General features: G+C 39.1%; 3 protein-coding genes across 5 annotated transcripts; 1 reads left to right on the forward strand and 2 right to left on the reverse strand.

Annotated features, from left to right (window-relative positions):
• Nucleotides 1-844: 844 nt before the first annotated feature.
• On the reverse strand, nt 845-3,092 carry zgc:112271 (uncharacterized protein LOC553698 homolog). Of its 3 annotated transcripts, none has more exons than XM_022218000.2 (4): nt 3,032-3,092; nt 2,778-2,842; nt 2,080-2,177; nt 845-1,090 (listed from the first exon to the last, which is right to left on the reverse strand). In XM_022218000.2, exons 2-4 carry the CDS (start codon nt 2,838-2,840, stop codon nt 991-993), a joined length of 261 nt encoding a protein of 86 aa, XP_022073692.1. In that variant the 5' UTR covers nt 2,841-2,842; nt 3,032-3,092; the 3' UTR covers nt 845-990. The 3 variants fall into 3 exon arrangements, with proteins under 3 accessions (XP_022073692.1, XP_022073691.1, XP_051799807.1); XM_022217999.2 differs by having other exon boundaries at nt 3,005-3,090; XM_051943847.1 differs by lacking the exon at nt 3,032-3,092 and having other exon boundaries at nt 2,778-2,993.
• A 302-nt stretch (nt 3,093-3,394) lies between these two features.
• Nucleotides 3,395-12,897, forward strand: slx1b (SLX1 homolog B, structure-specific endonuclease subunit). The gene is made up of 5 exons (XM_022217996.2): nt 3,395-3,833; nt 3,926-3,977; nt 6,061-6,375; nt 7,770-7,985; nt 11,250-12,897. The coding sequence occupies exons 1-5, from the start codon at nt 3,661-3,663 to the stop codon at nt 11,277-11,279; spliced, it is 786 nt and encodes a 261-aa protein (XP_022073688.1). The 5' UTR covers nt 3,395-3,660; the 3' UTR covers nt 11,280-12,897.
• LOC110968156 (uncharacterized) lies at nt 12,895-19,655 on the reverse strand. The gene is made up of 7 exons (XM_022217998.2): nt 19,493-19,655; nt 18,764-18,900; nt 18,568-18,678; nt 17,144-17,197; nt 15,613-15,774; nt 15,361-15,483; nt 12,895-14,715 (listed from the first exon to the last, which is right to left on the reverse strand). Exons 1-7 carry the CDS (start codon nt 19,500-19,502, stop codon nt 14,677-14,679), a joined length of 636 nt encoding a protein of 211 aa, XP_022073690.1. The 5' UTR covers nt 19,503-19,655; the 3' UTR covers nt 12,895-14,676.
• Nucleotides 19,656-20,943: the final 1,288 nt, after the last annotated feature.

Raw genomic sequence — 20,943 nt, forward strand, 5'->3', positions numbered from 1 at the left:
TGCTTTTCCAGTCTTTCACCACAGCCTCTTTCAGTTGTTTGCTTTAAGGGGTTACTCCCTTCAGTCTCCTCTTTAACAGGTAAACTGCAGCTTTATAGGGTTGAAGTCTGAAGATTGACTTGGCCAGTCTAAAACCTTCCACTTGTCGCCCCTGATGGATTCCTTCGTTGTTTTGGGTCATTATCTTGCAACACGATGTAGGATCTCCCAATGAGTTTGGTTGCATCTTTCTTTAAATTGGCAGACAAAATGTTTCTGCAGACTTCTGAGTTCATTTTGCTGCTTCCATCATGTGTTCCATCATCAGTGAAGATTAATGAGCCCATCCCAGAAGAAGCAATGCAAGCCCAAACCATGATGTTACCTCCACTGTGTTTCACATGAACTTGTATGTTTGGGATACTGATCCTTTCTTTCTTCAAACTTTAGCCTTTCCGTCACTTTGGTAAACGTTCATCTTTATATCGGAATTTTTGAGGCTCATCTCTGTACATTTTTGGTACATTTCAGCCTGGACTTCCTATTCTTTTTGCTAATGAGGGGTTTGCAAATAAATTTGTTGTAAGATTGTTGAAAAAAATAAAGATATTTTTGAAAAAAAAAATAATAATAGCGAACCCTGGAATGAATAGGTGTGATCAAACTTCTGTTAGGCCATTTGTGGAAATGGCAATAAAAGCTGACTATTGTTTCAGTTCATTTAAAGATGAAATACCCTACTTTATAGTTAAACAGATTGCTGTCTGAACAATGGAGTTTAAAATTCTAACCCGTTATTACTGAAATCCTGAAACATCAGAGCAGAAAGTCCAACAATAATGATTTAATCAAAAAAGATAAAAAGCAGCATCAAAGTGTTTTATTGTCAGCAAGGCATTGCAGTGGAATATCACAAATTCATCTTTTTTTTTAAAAATGTCACAGAAGTACTGAGGTCTGTTTAATGGGATGATTTACAAACTGATGGGAATGTGATATAATGTGTGTGTGTCATTGTGACTTCTGTTTCTCCCACTGTTCTGGTGTGAGGGTCTTCTGTTCAAAAGCGTGGATCTCTTTCAGCTCCTCGCCCAGACATGTATTCACCATCCTGACAACATACAACACACAGGTTTGCAGTGAAATTAAACGTTCACATATCTAATAACAGCAGGACAAAGAGTGAGATAATTTTAAATTTCAGAAACAACTGGAAAGATTAAAAAATCATAACATGAAGACACAACAGCAATGACTGGTACAAAACTGATCTGCTGTTGTTTCTTCATGTAAGCTGTAGATCATTTTCTGCACTGAGACAACAAGTGTTTAACTTTTAAAATCATAAAAGTTTTATTTTCTTACAACAACAACAACTTCATGGAGCTGGTTTGCCTGATGAAAAGTTCAGGCTACATTTTTTTCCCAACAAAGACCAATGAAAGAGATGCTACAAAGGTTGACCTGGTGTGCTGTCACCACTTCAGCTCTGTGCATGTGCAGCAGTCAGAGAGAGTTTTATATCTTGTAACTGCACAGAGCAAAGATGCAGCAGAAGTGGCTTAGGCTCACCTGGCCTGTGATCACAACTGAGACAGGTTTTTAGTCAACAGCATCCCGAATTAATTATTTGGAAGCTGCCTGCAATCATCTGGACATTGGGGGGGAAAGGGTCTAACAGTGTCTAAAACACCACGTGTATGAAATGGACAGCGCTGCTGTGGCTGCAACTGCTGCTTTGTATTTGTTGCACAGTGGATCCTGACGTTTTTCTTTGCAATGCTTAAAACATGGTAAAAGACAACAGCCTAATTAGTTATGCTTTTTTTTAGTTATGCTTTCAGGACCAGTAATGACTGGTCCTGCACACGCAGCAATAATTACTGGGATTGGGTTATAAAAAGGCAAGTATTTTTGAAACATATTCTGTCTTGATATTATGTAGTGAAAAGAATTGACTGAAATTGGTTAATGTGCAGAGAACCAAAATGCCACAACAGCCAGCCCCATACTCTGTTTACCCTCTGGGATTATTTTATTTTGAATGCTACATTGCGCTACTACGTTGCACATATGCTCTCCATTCCGACAGTGTAATACCTGTGTCTCTGCAACAGTGGCTTTCCCTCAAATTGGGGCGACACCACGAGGACTTTGAAACTGGCAGCACATCTGTTGGGTGAGGTATCCTCCACATCCTGGTGAACAAAAGACAATTGTTGGTTCCGCCCAGGGACTAAATTCTGTCACTGCTGATACAGAGCATCTTGTTTGTTAATTTATAGTCAAAAGAAAACGACTTAATTGGATTTAGTGAAAGAATCCTCCACAGCAAGGAGGCCAGGGAGTGTTCATGCACTAACCTCTTTGTTTACCCAAAGGACTCCTTAGCCCCCCCCAAAAAAACAAAAAACCCTGCCCCACAGCTTAAGTAAACTCCATTCAAAAATCAAGAAATTTATCGGTACCTTGTTGGTAGGTCATTTAGTATACAGTCGAAAAAATTGACCCAATTCAAGTAGGAACTCATACAATTCTTGCTGCATTAACGCAGTATGTTGACAGGCTAGAGATGTGGCCTGTGTGTGTGTGACCTGTGAAGTGAATGCTCAAATGGCAAAATATTTATAAATCGTCCAAGTTAAATTCTAGTGTGTGTTTACTTCTGCATAGAATGGACACATTGTTAATAATTGGAAAACGTTTGAACGTAATTTCGTTTCATTCTGTTCAGTGCTTCACAGTTGGTACATCGAGCTAGCATGAAAAGGTCCTAAAAATAATTGTCAGACACCTACCACGTGCACTGCCGCGAGTTCCTTAGTAAGTTTATCCCGGATGTGATCAGCTGATATTGCCATTTCTTTATGCAATAAAAATATGTACACAGTAGCGTTAGTAAATCAGTTGACAGAGCAGGTAACCGGCTAATTTAAAGATATCGTACCAATGGACTTTAGTCACAGACATAAACAGGCTGAAAATATGCCTGCGATTTAGCTGTTAGCTGTAAATGCATAATTACCAATTCTGTGGTAAACGATCTATCTACCTTGTATCACCGAGCGTACATTGTACTTGGAGTGCCGGGTTGGGCGTGGCTAATTGAAGGTCCAATGGAATTGCGGCAATGACAACTGTGGCCAATCAGTTGCGACATGTGCACTCTATGGGCGGGACATATTTTTTTAAAATAGCGAATGATAATTTTAGGAGTCCTTACAGAAAGACGGATCAAATGTTTACAGTAATTACTAGAGTAAAATAATACATGTTTCATATTTGCTAGGCTGTGAGTGTGGCGGTATTAATTAGTTGCTATACATAATTCGAGCCTGTTACTAGCAAAACAGAGAGACATATAGTGTTCTTTCGAAAAGTATTTTATCAGGCAGCTTTATAGGCTACTAAACCAGACACTGTTGACATGCGAACATAAACAGTTGTTAGCGGTGGCTAACTATGCTCGAAATTTTTTCGGCACGCAGTACAAAAGTCATGTCATGAAAGTGGCGGTACTCTCATTGTTGAGTCTTTTGCCTTTCTGTGTGTGGCTTTACAAATCAGTCTTTAACTCATCTGTTAAGTTGTGTTCCAGTTAACACTCGATAGTACATGTCATGTATATTCTGTCTAAGGTAAAAGCAGTACCTAGCAAAACTCTTCCTGTTTCCTTGAATAATGGTAGTAGAGGTAGAGAGCTTCTTCGGTGTGTACATGCTGTACTGTATTAATCCTAAATTCAAAGGCCGTATCTACATCGGCTTCACTGTGAACCCAGAGCGGCGGATCGGACAGCACAACGCTGGACGACACAGAGGGGGAGCCAAAAGGACCAGTGGCAGAGGACCATGGTGTGACATCCTGACCTACTGTTCTGTACCACACGATAAACACTCTTACGAATCACATAATTAATCCCCATATGTTCCTCTATTTTGCTCAGGGAGATGATCTTAATAATGCATGGCTTTCCTTCTGATATTGCTGCTTTGAGGGTAAGTATCTGTTTTTTTAATGTGACTCTGGAACAGTATTATATCTCTGATAGAAATTAATCAAATGCATCAAAGGTCAAAATGTATGGTGTACAGGCTCCAAAATTTTGACCAGAACGACACACTGGAATTGAAGCGTGAATGTTTTACAGCTTGACATTTTTCTAGGTGTTCATGAACTTAACCAGTGTTTTGTTTAGGGGAACCAAAGACGTGCTTTGAATAGGCTATCATGATCAAGTGACCAAAATAATTGAAGCATTGTGGTGCTACATAAACGCCCCAACACAATTTCTTTTTTCAGATATGGTTAAGCCCAAATACTCAAGAATCAAACATTTTAGTCATTCTGCTGAGAAACATTGGCAGATGCTAAAATCGCTGGAAAGCACCTAGGAACTGATATTTGACAGATGTTTTTTGGTCAAGAGTGGCCAGTTGTTTGGTCTGTTGTTTCCAAGAATGAAGTTTTGGCTCTTTTCCAATTCACAATAATACTAATCCTCACATTTCAAAACATCTGGCATTTCTGTTTAATAATTACTTTAACCAGTATCTCATTATTGAAATCGCTGTCAGTTGGGCAGAGTATGATGTATTGTGTCAGTGTCGACATTGTGATGCGTAACAGTCACACTGCAAAATAACTCAAACACATCATGCTGCAACATTTGTTTGCTGTCCGATGCTAAAAAACAAACAAACAACCATTTCATTTTTAACCCCCACAAAGTCACCATAGCCATACTAGAATAATTAATTATTTCCACTTAAGTTATGTCATATAACTTATATGTCAAAAATGCCTGTAAAATACCATGTTGTCAGATTATTTCAGTCACATGCAGACTAAGTTTTGAAGCTTTGTCATTGTACCATATTTCTTCCACCAGAGAGTCGCAGACATGTTTTTCATATCATGGATGGTTAAAGAAACTTAATTTCAGTCAGTATGGCATTACTAGGTTATTAACAAAAGTAATTACACTGGTTTGGTTCACAAAAATCTTGTCTTGGTCAGCGTGTAGTGCAGACAGACTGGTGTCAGTAAGAAACTTGGTTTTACAGCTGTCAATGGCCTGAAGAGACAGAAATGAAATGAAGGTGAAGTGTATTTGTTTAATGGTTACATTGTGAAACAGAAATAATAATAATAATAATAATAATTATAGCCATTGAACATTAGGCAGATTGTTTATTGTGGAGATTCCCTATTTCTATTCATGTCATCATTAAACTGAAGCATCAGAGTTACTTCACAGAGAAGAACACAGTGATGATGTTGTTTTCTTATGTGGGATAATTGCGTCTGAAACATTGCTACAGCTTTTCAGTCTCATTTGCTTGACCTTCATTGTTCATCTGATAAATTAGAAACACGGAAGAGAACAAAAGGACTGAGTTCTCAAGTTTAGTTCTGTTGCTTATACAGGGTTTCTGCAGGGCATTAAAAAACATTAATAGTCATTAAATAGATTTTGTGAAAATTAAGGCCTTAAATGGCATTAAGAATCATTAAATTTGATTCTCAGTGGCAGCATTAAAAAAAAATTTATGCCATTTTTTAATGCAAAGAAAAATAATGTTTAATTAGATTATCATTAGATTTTATTAGAAACTGAGGATGAATCCATCATCTGACATATTTGATTACACCAATTGCTGTTTATCATACATGGATAGTTGGTTAATTATTGAAGGATAAATCCAATTTTTTTCCCAGCCTGCCGTATTTATAATTAATATGTCTATTCAGGGAAGTAAGTCCCACAAACCAAGCAGTGTATTGGGACAAAAAATTTCAATGAAACAGATTTTCATATAAAGTAATGTAAATTTTCTTTTCAGTCTGTTTAAAAGTATGCACAGAAATGATCTGCCTGGAATTGATATTTTGCTACCTGCATTAGTGGTCTCCATCAGGGGATGCTTTGCGGGCTGCATATTCATCTGCACACACTGGTTTGTTTGCATGTGTTGTGTTTGACTTTGTCAATCAGACAGATAGCAATGTGGCCATTCCACATGGCATCCTTTTCCTTTTTCAAAGAAAATGACTGAAATTCTGAAATGTCTGTGTCAGTTTGAGTGGGCGTGGCAGCATCCCCACTCCTCCAGGCGGCTCTCCCATGTTTCTCGTCGCTCTAGAAAAGAGTCAAGTTTGCAGTTCCACTGGCGCGTCGTGTCTAACATGCTGCGGGTGGCACCGTGGAACCGACTGCCTCTGACAGTCCGCTGGCTCAAACAGGAGTACAGGATGGACTTTGAGCCCAGTCTTCAGCCTCCTCTGCACATCCCCATCGCTTTTGGCAGTGTGAGGGCCAAGAAGAAGCTGCCGCTACAGTCTGCAGGGGAAGGAGATACATCCAGGTGTTTTCTCTGCAAGGGGCTGGTCAAGGTAGAGTTGCTTTAGAGCTCATTATTACTACCTTATAACATCTGTTTTGTATAGACTAAACAAACAAAATGCAATGTGTTAATAAATCAGAATTAAAATCTCATGTAAGTCTGATATTGGAGCTGGGCAGAGCCAATCCTTGTTGGTCCTAGGCTTCAGGCTAAGCTAGGCTACTTGACTCCATCTCCCGCGCAGGCTCTAAGTTGCAGAGCTTAACCTCAAGCTGTGTGTGATCAGGTTTGCTCTACCCTATCCTGCACACTTTGCATTAGTTTTAACAGCTGCCTGACGGATGTACTACGAAGCAAGTTTTACAAAACCAGGCTTTCCTTCAGTTATCTGCTTTGACAGAATCTAAAACCCCACTCAGAGTTTACCAAGGCATTCTTCATCACACTGTGTGTGTGTTCACATAAATAAGTATTGGACTGGTCATGCCTCTTCTTCTGCACAAACTGGACTGATGTGCCACATGCTTCATTTAACAGGATCAGGCTGTTATAACAGAGAACTATGCTGAATATAAACCTGTATTACAATGAACAGAGCAGTTACTGCAAATGATGCAAGGCATAAAAGTTGCAATAAAAATATTTGTTTCGCTTAAGTAATTTTGTTGTACCACTCCATAAACTTTCAGTGCAGTCACTTAAACTTCATATGTTTAAACATGATACTCAGGAAGTGAAACTCTGAACACGTTAGCTGGCAGCATGCAGTGCCTTGCAAAAGTATTTGCCCTCCTACAGACGTCTTCTATTTTTGCATATTTGTCACACTTAAATGTTTCAGATCATCAAACTAATTTTAATATAGACAAAGACAACCCAAGAAAACACAAAATGCAGTTTTCAGATGATGATTTCATTTATTGATGGCAAAATGCCGTACAGCCCATTTTACCCTGTGTGAAAAAGTAAGTAGCTACCACTCTATCAAATGACCAGATTCATTTCTGCAGGGGGGCATATAATTTGGCATAACACTGTAACTTGCCACGGTGGTGTTGCCTGGTCAGCCACCTTCGTGACACTGACAATTCAACATACCTCATTACCACATGAATGTCAATTCATAGTGCACCTCTCGGTTCTCTCAACTGCTAAGCAACAACTCATACAAAGACTGGACTCATCACAGTGCTGTTCACAACTTGAAAATTGTCCTTACAGTAGTCATACAGTTTCAGTGAACGACTAGAAGACCCCTGACTGGAAATAATGGAAAGGTTATTGGTAATATTCATTGACATATCATGTGAAACATTTTGTCATATGTCTCATGTCCAAATATTGCTTTTTATTAAATTTTTGTATTGTTTTTGTCAAATAGCAGATAACCTAGATAAGTCCTAACTGGTTGGTTGGTCCATCATTGTCACTTCTGCTCCCCAGGTATCAGAGAAGCTGAGCTGTTTCCACCCATCCTGTGGGATGAGCAGTCATTTAATCTGCATTGCCAGATATTTCCTAAAGTCAGAGCCTTCCCACCTGCTACCAGTGGAGGGACAGTGTCCAGCCTGTCATCACTCAGTGCTGTGGGGCAGCCTCATCCGCCATAAACATGGCTGCTTTGGAGACCTGGAGGAGATCACACCATCTGCTTCCCAAGTTAGTTACAAAAGGATGTGGTCTATGTGTACAGTGGATACAAAAACTCTACACACCCCTGTTCAAATGCCAGGTTTTTGTGATGTAAAAAAAATGATACCAAGATAAATAATTTCACAACTTTTTCCACCTTTAATGTGACCTATATCCTGTACAACACAATTGAAAAACAAACTGAAACCTTTAAAGGGGAAAAGTGAAAAATAAACTTAAAATAGAGTGGTTGCATACATATGCACACCGTTAATCTAATACTTTGCTGTAGCACCTTTGGCTTTTATTACAGCACTCAATCTTTTTGGGTAGGAGTCTATCAGCGTGGCACATCTTGATGTGGCAATATTTGCACACTATTCTTTGCAAAACCGCTCCAAATCTGACAGACTGCGAGGGCATCTCCTGTGCACAGCCCTCTTCAGATCACCCCACAGATGTTTGATCGGATTCAGGTCTGGACTCTGGCTGGGCCATTCCAAAACCTCAGTCTTATTCTGGTGAAGCACTTCTTTTGTTGATTTGGATGTGTGCTTTGGGTCATTGCCGTGCTGAAAGATGAAGTTCCTCTTCATCTTCAGCTTTCTGACAGAAGCCTGAAGATGTCAGTGAAATACTAGTCAGTGTTTTTGTGCCAACACTGACTAGTATTTGGAGCTGTTCATAATTCCCTCTACCATGACTAAGACCCCAGTTCCAGCTAAAGAAATACAGCCCCAAAGCATGATGCTGCCACCACCATGCTTCACTGTAGCTATAGTGTTCTTTTATTGATGAGCAGTGTTGTTTTTTCCCCAATTATACCTTTTGGAATCATGCCCATAAAGTTCAACCTTGGTTTGATCGGACCGTAACACATTTTCCCACTCGTTTGGGAGATTTAAAATGTGTTTTTGCGAAATGAATGTTTTTCTGCATAAGATAAGGTTTCCATCTTGCCTTCCTACCCCCATAGCCCAGACATATGAAGAAGACAGGAGATTGTTGTCACATATACAACACAATCAGTACTTGCCAGAAATTCCTGCAGCTCCTCAATGTTGCTGTCAGCCTCTTGGCAGCCTCCCTGACCAGTTTTTGTCAGGGCTCCCTCCTCACCCCCACCCCACCTGGCTCCCATTACCTTTTTGCCATCTGTCTCCCCCCTGTGTCTCTCCCTCTTTCTCCTCTCTCCCTCACTCCTGCTCCTGTCTCTCTTCCTTCTCCTCTCTCTCCCCAGCGCTGCACCGGGTGGAGCGCGGCCACACAGCTGCCTTCACTCGGTAATCAGCCGCCTCCCCGGGATCCGCACAGCTGTGGCTCGTTCCTGATTACTCCACACCAGCAATAAAAGACCGGTTCATCCTTCCACACCCTGCCAGATTGTCAAACTTGACCACACCAAGACCCAGCTGTCTGGACTCCCTCCTGCCCTGCCCGCCAAACCTCGTCCCTCTCTGGTTCCCCGCCTTGGCTCCCCTCCTGCCTCGTGAACCCTGGCCGGACCTCTGGACCTCCCTGACCGGCCCTCCCTGACTGGACCTCCCTGACCGGACCTATGGACCCCTCCGTGACTGGACCTCCGAATCTCCCTGACTGGACCCCCGGACCTCCAGTCCTTCCTGACCTGACCTCCCGGACCAGACCTCCCGGCCTGGACCCCCAGACCTTCCAGCCTGGAACCCCGGATCTCCCTACCTGGACCCCCGGACCTCCCCCCACGCACCCCTCTCGGGTCTGACTCCTCACCCCCCCGTACTCCCTCACTCCTTCCCTCAATAAAACCTGTTGAAACCGGTCTCGGCCTCGGTCGTGTGGTTCTCTGCTCGGGTTCAGCCCTGATTTGTGACAGTTTTCTTCTCGTCTCATTATCAATTTTGGACAGACATCCTGTTCTTGGTAATGTCACCGTATTTTCTCCACTTGATGACTGTCTTCACTGTGTTCCATGGTATACTTATTTCCTTGGAAATTATTTTGTACCCTTCACCTGACTGATACCTTTGAACAATGAGATCCCCCTGATGCTTTGGAAGCTCACTGCGGACCATGGCTTGTGCTGAAGCTGTAGCTACAAAAATGTCATGAAAAGCCTACTAGAACAGCTAAACATATTTGAGGTTAATCAGAGGCACTTTAAATGGCGACAAGTGTGTGCTGACACCAATTTAACATGAGTTTGAATGTAATTGGTTAAATCTGAACAGTTACATTCCAAGTTAGAAGAGGGTGTGCACACTTGTGCAATCTCATTATTTCAGTTGTTTATTTTTACTTCACCTCCCTTAAAGGTTTTAAGCTGTTTTTCAGTTGCATTGTACAGATTATAGGTCACATTAAAGGTGGAAAAAGTTGTGAAATTATTCATCTTGTCATTTTTTTACAACACAGAAACCTGGCATTTGAACAGGGGTGTGTAGACTTTTTATATCCACTGTATATACAGTTAAGCTCAAAATTATTCATTCCAAGTTTTGACTTGAAGTGAATTTTTATTCTACCAAAAGCTACCTTCTTGATTGAAATGACATAAACAAGTGACAAAAAATAATACAACCTGCTCGAGATGTTCCTGATATAGTTGAATTTTTGCTGATTTTTAAAATCTTTGTAAAAAGTTAAAAGTCCAAAAAACTGACAGTTTCAAGGTATATGAATATATTCAGACATGCACGATTGTTTTGCAGCGAATATTAGTAAATGTAAGAAAAAATAACCCATAGAATTACAATTTATCATTAACACTTAAGATAATCCTCTATTTAACATTTCTAACACAATATCTTACATTTTTTGTCATCCATTTTTGTCATTTCCAATCATAAAAAAAGTCATGTATATAGGAGGGACATGGCTAGAACCACTCAAAGTGTTTGCTATGACAGCAAAAGACCTCACATGTGTCATAGCTGAATGTACTGTAGTTTATATTAGTTTTGGATTCTTTTGTTCAGACATTAGGTAAATAGATGTTAATTACTTTCTTGACAGTTTCGGCGACCGCTCTCGCCTTCATCAGAAGCGTCTCACTGACAGTGTGTCAGCTGGCAGATTTTGACAGTCGGCCTACCTAATGTCTGAACAAAAGAATCCAAAACTAATATATTAACAGCACATGTGAGCACATGTACTACCTATCCAGTTACTGTTGTGTAAATGATACCTGCATTGAAATTATGTTGTCTGAAATAAACTATTAACTAACTAACTAACTAACTAACAAGACACCCTGATGAACATTTTTGAGGTACTGTAATTTGTTTCTCTAACTTGTCCCCTGATCTCCCACAGAGCCACTGGGCAGATGAACTGCAGATATGAACAAGTGTACCCCGCAAAAGTGAATTTCCTAAATTTCTAAAATGTCGCACTGTCAGAATATCAGGAGCACTATGTGCAATGGAGTTTGCTTTTTAACCTGAACAGTATTGTATAGAAATGTGATTTATTTTTAATATTTTGTCATGAATTTAATCTTTTTAATCATGTTTGCAAAAGTAATTTTTAATGTATTCCATATTTCTATAAAATACATTTTTAATTAATTGTGTGACAAATAAAAACAATTTTTTATACTTTACTGATTTCATATAGGAGCCTACCCATGCAAAAAAAATGTCAAGTTATTAATTTATTGTAAATTGATGTTGCTTTTCTTTTACTTTTTTGTATTGTTTATGCTGGTTCTGGTTGTATAGAAAGCAGAATTAACAACAGCAAAAATTAAAGTCTGGTAACTGGTGATAGACATTTTTGTTCTATTGATAGTAAATAGGCTATGGATGCTCTTATTAAGTTGATAACCAACTACAAACATTGCAGATATTCTGTGGTTATAACAAATTATTCCTGTAATTCTTTGTGTCTTTCCCCTGAATAGTGTTCAGTGAACTTGTTTCTGCTTGGGTGTAGTACGTTTGTCGTCCTTTTGAAAAAATGGACAAAACCATTTTTAGAGTTTACGTTCAACAAAAAGCCACTTGTCACACCGTGATTACTCGTGATCTCTCTTTAGCTTTTATGAGGCTTATGAAAGCAGCTGGCTACACCAGCAATGATTAGGTTTTTTTATAGGAAAGTTGGCAAAAATGTGCAGCATACAAAATAAGTAAACACACCTATCACTCAAACATCAAGTGATTGATAATCCCTGACACCAGTTAGAAAACTTATGATCACTGAGACCAACTCAGGTACACCTGTGATTTCCATTCAGTTACAGAATGACCTGTGGATGCCAGAATTTTATTGTTTTTGGATGTGGACTGTGCCTATGTATTCACTGAAATGTTAAGATCTGATTGTGACACTCCACAAAGATGGAAAAAACACAAGGAAGATCTGTGACCAACTGAAACTCTGCACACAGTTGGAGTAGTGATCAGGAGGTATCAAAATCAGAAAAGTGTACTGCCGAGCAAAAACAGGCTGAAAAAATAGTCTCTGAAAATGACAAAAAGTCTATTCAGAAATGTGTACAACACTTGTATCCTCAGTGATGAGTAGGATAGTGTCAGCCATCCCAATCAAAGGTCAACATACATAGTATTGAAAAAAAGATTTGAATCTCTATGATGAAACTGAATGTAATATTCAGTTTCGACTGAGTGGCCGATAATTTTCATGTAGTAAATTTAACTTAATTTTAATTTTTCATGCATTATATTATGCTGTTCAACTTAGCAGTAGCATAATTACTAAGAGTTGATAGAATTTTTAATCATTTCACATTTTATTGATATTGCACGGTTATATATTTGAAAATTATCCGCTGCGGGATCAATAAAGGTTTAATCTGTCTGTCTATCTGTGTACTCATTTGGTTTGTATACTGTAGATTAGCATGTATGAAGAGTTCAGTAAAAAAAGACAGAGCTGCTAAGAGATACATGTGTGATAGTCTGTTAAAAAAACAATAAAATAAAAACAGTGGAACTTATGTCTGTTGATGTTTTATATTTGTACTTGTTCATTACAAATGACACAGTAAAGCATGATTAAGGTTGCGATCAACAGAATAGCGAAAACAATTTGAACAAACATATTTTCATAAAAACATTATTGTGCCTTAATTTGGGGTTTTACCCATGTTGCACAGTTAAAACTACATTTATTTGTAATCTTAACAGAGTTAGTTGCATTACTTACGCTCTGTGATGTATTTAATGCCTTGCGCTCAGTGGCAAGGCATCCTGGCAACACCTTATACATAGCTAATGTATAGATATTTCTAATGACATGTTAACATGAGGCTAAGCCACTTTTAAGGCGTTACTTTGACAAGAAAAATTTAATTTGTAAAAAAAAAAAACTGCTACAGCCTCACTTTATTTTGTATAATCAGTAGCTTTTGGTGGCTAATGTTTGTTAATGTTAATAAACTTCAGATAGATTTTGCTGTATAACAAGAGTTTAAGGAGCCACGTCATTGATTGTATGGCTTTTCCCTCCTGATGCATTTATATTTTGAAGTTATTTCGTGCACTTGAAACCCAAATCATCAAAACTTATGTATTGTATATGCAATTTCATTCTCGACATATTTCAGGTGTTTGCGCCAGCTGCAACATTTTAACTGATAAAAACTGTATGATTAATTATTAGCGTGATTACATACAAGTGAGTGGTTCGTGAGGGCGGTAGTACTGAGGTGCTAAGGGGTGATTAAAAAGTAAAAAGGTAAACAAAAACCGTAACAGAGTTAAATTTGGCTGCCTCCCCATATAAGTGTATAAGCAGTCTTCTTGTTTAGTGATCCGGCACTTCTAGCTTCAAACACAGTCTCCAATGTGTGCTCAATCTCCTAAATTTTGAACAACCTTTCAACTTTACTTTCATTGTGGCCAAAAAGTCCAGTACACAATCATATGAATGTTAAAGAAAACAAGAAGCATGCTCCCATTGCCTCTGGCCTGACCTGCTTTGTCCAGTGTAGGACATTGTGTTTCTTCTATTGTATCAATTGCCGTTTCTTCTCTTGGTGCTAGCTGCAAACCCACCTCTCATCACCAGTGACGGTCCTCCACATGAAGGTTAGGTGATACCAGCTGCTGATTGACACAGAATATGATGTTTTCTTCTCTTCTCCAGGTTGCAGTCCATACAGGCATGACAAAAGCGCACTGAACGGGGATCAAAGACACATGTGGAACACGAGTCTTGCTGTTGATAGCACCGTGCCACGTGACTCAAGACGGTTACTGCTACCATGTTACATTCTTCACTGTGATGTGGTCTGTGCACCATGACCAGTCCTAGAACTTTGGATCACTCGTTGCTTTCTTACACTTGGATTAGCCGCTAGAGGGCAGTAGATCAAGTTATAGACACAGCATTAATATACTGTCACCCTATAAGGTTGTGGAAAATATGTTAGCAAACTTAGCTCCTACGTACTCCACCAGTTAGTTCCGAGCCTTGTCTGCAGTACTGAGCAGATAGTGCACAGTGGCTTTGTCAGGTCTAAAGAAGGGTTGATAATAGTAAAGACAACTGCCTTGCAGACATAAACAAGAAGCTAAATGAGGATTTATAAACTTAACAGTGATGAGAGTAACTGCATAGTTGAAATTAATTCTCTGTAGGTTCATTACCCCTGTGATATAATACATAGTAGTTTGATTTGTTAATATAAAAATATTGATTAGTGCAGCTTTAACTTTTGTGGCATTTATTTCCAGCTGTACATCAGTCCTCTGTACTCATCTCGTCTGTCTCTTCACTGTTGAACTGGGGGAGCTTGTACAGTGATCACTGGCTGAAAGGGACAGAAAACAAGGGGGAAAACAACATAAGCCACTTATTATTGTATAATCTTTGTGAAACTATTCAGTCTGAGGGCTATAATGGTATTCCGCTTACATTTACCAACATTATTGGACTGATCCTGTTTTGAAGGTTGGACAGAATTCGTCAGTGATCATTTACATTGTGTGTTTGGTATGGACTGATCAGCCACAACATGAAACGCACATCTCACAGATGCTTGATTGGCTTGAGATCAGGGTAATTTGGAGACAAAGTCAGTGCATTAGTATGCCTATGACCCTGTTGCCACTTCACCAGTTGTCCTTCACTGGACCGCTTTTGTCAAGTACGAACTACTGCATATCAGGAACACTCCACGAGATCTGCTGTTTGGGAGATGTTTTTACCCAGTCGTCTAGCCATCACAAGTTTTGCCTTGTCAAAGTCTCTTAGATCCTACTGGCAGCTTCAAGCACTGACTTGCTGCCTAGTATAGCCTGGCACCTTGACAAGTTCCACTGTAATGAAATAATGCTACTCACTTTTCAGCGGTTTTAATTCTATCGGTATATATATGAAAACATAACTCAGGAAACCTGTCAATCAGAGGACCTTGCTGATGGAATTGTTGCAGCAGTCATCAGCATCTACTCACCATTTTGGGAGCTGGACCACAACAGTTGGCCACCTTGCAGCTGTAGGCTGCCAATGTGGCAGATATAGCCAACAGAGTAGCTTGGATGAGCACGCTCCCAGCAAAAAAATGGGAGTGGATATTCTGTAAGTTGGATAAGATTTACAAGCTTGGACTGAATTATTGTTTTCATGCTATTCTTAAATTCCCACATCAACTGATTTAATGCAAAACATGAAAATGTTCTTTATAGATTACACCGTTATTGCTCACCTCAATTTTACGGCAGATTTCGCCATAATGAACTGTGTTGTCGCGGTCATAGTAATAACTCCAGCAATAGTAGGGCGTCCCTTCCATTTTAATCACACTGCAGATTATGTTGAAGATGGAGGCGCCGCATGACACAATCTGCATTCCCAAACAGGCCCTTAGCTGAGACAAAAAAAAATCTCTTCAAAATGGCACACAATGTGCAGTTTGGAGACATTCACAGAGTGGGGAGCAAAGAAAAGAAGATGGACGTCACATTTACATCCTGAAATGAAAGTCAGTATGAGCAGTTAGTTTCACTTCTGCTCCCTGTTCCTTTACCAAACTTGGGAGTTCTACACTACATACTGTATATCGTTTTAGTTTAATGCATATTAATGTTTGACTAATTTATTGCTTTCACTACAGAACAATAGAATCTTCAGGTAAGGGATGTGAGAATTCTTACAGTAACATCTGTAGCTAGATGTGAAGCCCTTACAGTCTAAATACCTGACAAATCCATCCATCCATTCTCTATACACCGCTTTATCCTCACTCGGGTCAATCGATAAATTATCTTGTATTTCTTTCTTGCGTGTTTGATGATTTGTTAATGTTTTCAAAGTATTTATGTAGTTTGAGAAGAACAGATCAGCTCATTTCTATACATGCTGATCTGATGCTGGTTTACATGAGAATTCATGGTAAACTGAGGTTCTGCTGAGATCACTGGTCACCAGTACAGCATTTTAATAAACTACCGTGTCTTAAATTACATTTCAAATGACTTTTCAAATTGATCTGTCTCAATTTGAAAAGTCATCTATTTTAAAAACCAACATGGCTCAGTTCAGATTTTTTTCTTAAAACAGAACTTATCATTTCTCTGGTAGGATTTCAGCATCTGATGCTTTGTTATTGTTGTGTTTCGTAAAGAGAAATTAACATCTCATCTGTTCAAGATTTAAATTAATGCCTCTGTAGTAAATAAAATACAATAGTTCTAACATCTGTCATTTAAGGAATGTACAAAAATAAGACAAGTTGTCCTAATTATCAGAGACTGTGTAAAAATGTATTTATGTGTCTGGTAGCATTTCAATAAATCAGTGCATTTCTGTAACCTCCTGTACAGACTGAAGGCTGTGGGAAACTGTCAATTATTGTATAAAGAACAGTTCATCTCAAAAGAGCCCGATGATTAACTGTCAGCCTGGTCAGCAAAAAGAGCAACGTAGCATAGTCTGGTACATATGGATAAGCCCAATGAGAATGTCAGTGGACTTATGTAACAACCAGCTCCATTCAGCCTTACAGAATGAGTCATGTCGTAGAGGAAGTGGCAGACACTGAGAGTACTGTAGTTCTTTTTTTGACAGGAAGAGTCCACTAAGACAGTGTTGTCCTAATTGTCGTGGTACTTTGTGCTTGCAGTTCTAAATCCAGTGGCTTATATCTGTAGTTTGAAGGTGTTTTATACTGTTACTAATACTGTTAACAGTTAAGAGTTGGAGACTCTTGTACTTCTACTGTCCAGCAGTTGACTCACTGTTGGCAGATGGAGGTTCTGTGCTGCTATAGCCACATTCCCAGCTATTACCACCTGTAAAGAGAGCAAGACCACAAAATCAAAATACTGTAAACATCAGACCCCAGTCTGGAACTTTATCAGCTTACAGAAAAAAAGAGAAATTGCTGCTGCTTAAGAAATGTTGGAGCAGGAAATCATAGAAAGATAAATAAAGGGCCGAAACAGCATTTAGACCTCATACACATGGGTCATTTTTCAAACACTATTATACAACTTGGCACTTACATGGCACATTTTGCCACATACTAAAATCCTATTGCTTGTAATATGTTCAGGGTGTGGCATTAACTATTATAACTACACAAAATCTGCTGAATCAATTTAGATTTTTTTTACAAACATTGACAGAAGATATTAATATCTGTCCCTATAGATAAGTTATTTTTATGATTTGATGGTCCTTATCCACTTTAACGTTTTACTGACTGACGCCTACCAAACCCAATTCAGTCAGCACAATAGTCACTAATCAAAGTCACATGCTTTTAGTTATTGCGCAAAGTTGCACAACTTCACTGTTTTTCAGTTATGCATGGATGGACTCTGCAGTGTTTTGTTCATATTCTAAGCTAAAGCAGTTTTGACTCAGGACAAGCCAAAGCTTTTTAGAGTATCCATTATCTTTTGGAAGCTTTGGGACTTTTTCCAGCAACTGCAGAATCGATGTGTTGCAGCAGAGTGTGTGTTTGTGAGACCTTCTGGCTTCACAATTTGAAAGTTTGTCCTGGAAAACTGCATGCATGTAGCATAGCAGCAGGACTGAGAAGTTGAGGTGACTGTCTCAGAACCCCTCATCAGTTATACTTTGCCTTGGAAGGCTAATTGGATAAATTTTGTCTTGAATCTAAAATGGCTATGTCATTCTCATGCTCTGGTTCTGCTTATACATTGTCTTTATGAATGGTACAAATACTAAAGGTTCAACTGCAGAAAGGACACACCACGATGTCCCTGTGCCTGGTTGTCTGTTGTTGTTGTTTTTTGCATTATAACAGTGAGACAATCCTTACACCACCAAGTCAAATAGGAAATTCTAACATTGCTCTTTGTTATTTTAGTGCAGCACGTGCAATTACAAAAATGAATACAAAAATATACTTGGGCTCAGCATGACACTTTACACTTTTAAGATAAAAACTTTCAAATCAGTTTTGACCTTCTGACCTTGGAGCACTGTTAAAAACAAGCACTTGAGGAATCCAACAAATTTACTGCTTTAGTGAAAAAATAATTAGTTACACCAAGTGCGACATAATATGAATTTGATTGTTAATATAAATAATGTAAACTGTATAAATGGTTGACAAGGGATTATTGTCTCATTGTAGATGTTTGCTATCCCCTAACTTCACTGTTTATATTTGAGTTCTTTGCATGCTTACCAGCAGAGATGAAATGAAGAATGGTATGTCAGTGTCCAGACTAGTAAGGCCTTTAGCCTGAAATACAGCTACACAGATGATCATATACATACTCAGGCCAACCTGAGTGATCTGAAACACATAGAAACAATCATTTGTGTTAAGGTTGCACAATATACAGATCATGCAGAGTTTTAAACACACAAACACGGCATACCCCCAGAGCTTTCGGCTCAGCTTCCAGGTACTTCTGTTTCCTGTGAACATTTCTCTGGAAGGTGACTGCAACCAGAGGATTCTCAGAACCAGAGATCTGAGCTGGACTGATGTCTTCTTCAACTATTGCTGCTTCCTCTGAAACCAGTGTTGGAAACTACATTTAGAATTATGTACAATGTTCAGATGTTCAGATACTTGAGTATTCCCCTACAGGTTACTATAATTAATATAATTACATTAGCAATACATATGGCAATAACTTTACATGATTTGATATCAAAACATACAAAAGGTAAAAGAGTTAATATTAGTATTGTAGTATAGAATAAAGTTCAATTTATGCAGTTACAGCAAGTACGCTAGTCTACATAGAATCTGTAATGGAATCCAATATCCCTGGTTCGCCTCCCCACCTTCTGCATGTACTTTGCATTGGTTCCCCCTGTGCATGTGTGGGTTTTCTCTGGGCTCTCCAGCTTCCTCCCACAGTCCAAAACATGCTGACTTCTAACAATGCACTCAATATATATGCTTAGTGATGTTGTATTTCCAAGTCATTTCTTCAGTTTGTCCGTTACGTATGGACATTTAACAGAATCAGGTTGAAAAAAAAGCTTGAAGTCGGCTGCTGTTATTTAGCAGCGGACAACATCTGGATTTCATTACTCTGTGTAGACAGCACGGATCTAACGGTTCTGCCTCTCTTCGAACCACAAAGTCTTCTTACCTGCCATCATCCCAAGATCCGCCACAAGTTCAACGACGGACTTCTTCAAATTCTTGCCCCTGTTTTGTTTGACTTTACCCACTGACTCCGGGCTGCAGGTCGGGCGTTTTGCAACAATTTAGCGGATGTGAGAATCGAGTCCCGCCCCGTGTCTGTCGGTGCAACACGACTCCTCCGTGGATCAGCAGTTTGAGGCGGGGGCGGGAGCGACTGAGGCCTGGCTGCTGGACTTCTGCTTTCTGGACACATCTGCTCAAGTATGGAAGAACTTACTGCTGAACCAACGAACTTAGTTCACAGGGTAGGATATTGGAAATATATTAAAATGTCGTTTTATTTTTTTTTCCAAGACCAAAATTCTGTATTTGTGTAGACAATTATCTACAGATTATTATTATTATTATTATTATTATTATTAATAATAATCTATTTAAAGAATTCTGTTAAAAATGGCCTGTTTTATTTCATTTTATTATTTTTCGTTCATAAATATATTATTATAGTGTTCGATTGAAGATACGTATTAATGCAAGCATTGCAAATAAATACATCTATTATTTATTTACCTTTATTCAACCAGAAAGTCTCACTGAGATTAGAAATCTCTCTCTCTCTCTCTCTATATATATATATATATATATATATATATATATATATATACATTGCCTTGTGAAAGTATTCGGCCCCCTTGAACTTTTCAACCTTTCGCCACATTTCAGGCTTCAAACATAAAGATATAAAATTGTAATTTTTTGTCAAGAATCAACAACAAGTGGGACACAATCGTGAAGTGGAACGAAATTTATTGGATATTTTAAACTTTTTTAACAAATAAAAAAGTGAAAAGTGGGGCGTGCAATATTATTCGGCCCCGTGCATTAATACTTTGTGGCACCTCCTTTTGCTGCAATTACAGCTGCAAGTCGCTTGGGGTACGTCTCTATCAGTTTTGCACATCGAGAGACTGAAATTCTTGCCCATTCTTCCTTGCAAAACAGCTCGAGCTCAGTGAGGTTGGATGGAGAGCGTTTGTGAACAGCAGTCTTCAGCTCTGCCCACAGATTCTCCATTGGATTCAGGTCTGGACTTTGACTTGGCCATTCTAAAACCTGGATACGTTTATTTGTGAACCATTCCATTGTAGATTTGGCTTTATGTTTTGGATCATTGTCCTGTTGGAAGATAAATCTCCGTCCCAGTCTCAGGTCTTTTGCAGACTCCAACAGGTTTTCTTCCAGAATGCTCCTGTATTTGGCTCCATTCATCTTCCCTGTCCCTGCTGCAGAAAAGCAGGCCCAAACCATGAGGCTGCCACCACCATGTTTGACAGTGGGGATGGTGTGTTCAGGGTGATGAGCTGTGTTGCTTTTACGCCAAACATATCGTTTTGCATTGTGGCCAAAAAGTTACATTTTGGTTTCATCTGACCAGAGCACCTTCTTCCACATGTT

The sequence above is a fragment of the Acanthochromis polyacanthus genome, chromosome 23 (assembly GCF_021347895.1).
Source record: "Acanthochromis polyacanthus isolate Apoly-LR-REF ecotype Palm Island chromosome 23, KAUST_Apoly_ChrSc, whole genome shotgun sequence".
Lineage (NCBI taxonomy): Eukaryota > Metazoa > Chordata > Actinopteri > Pomacentridae > Acanthochromis > Acanthochromis polyacanthus.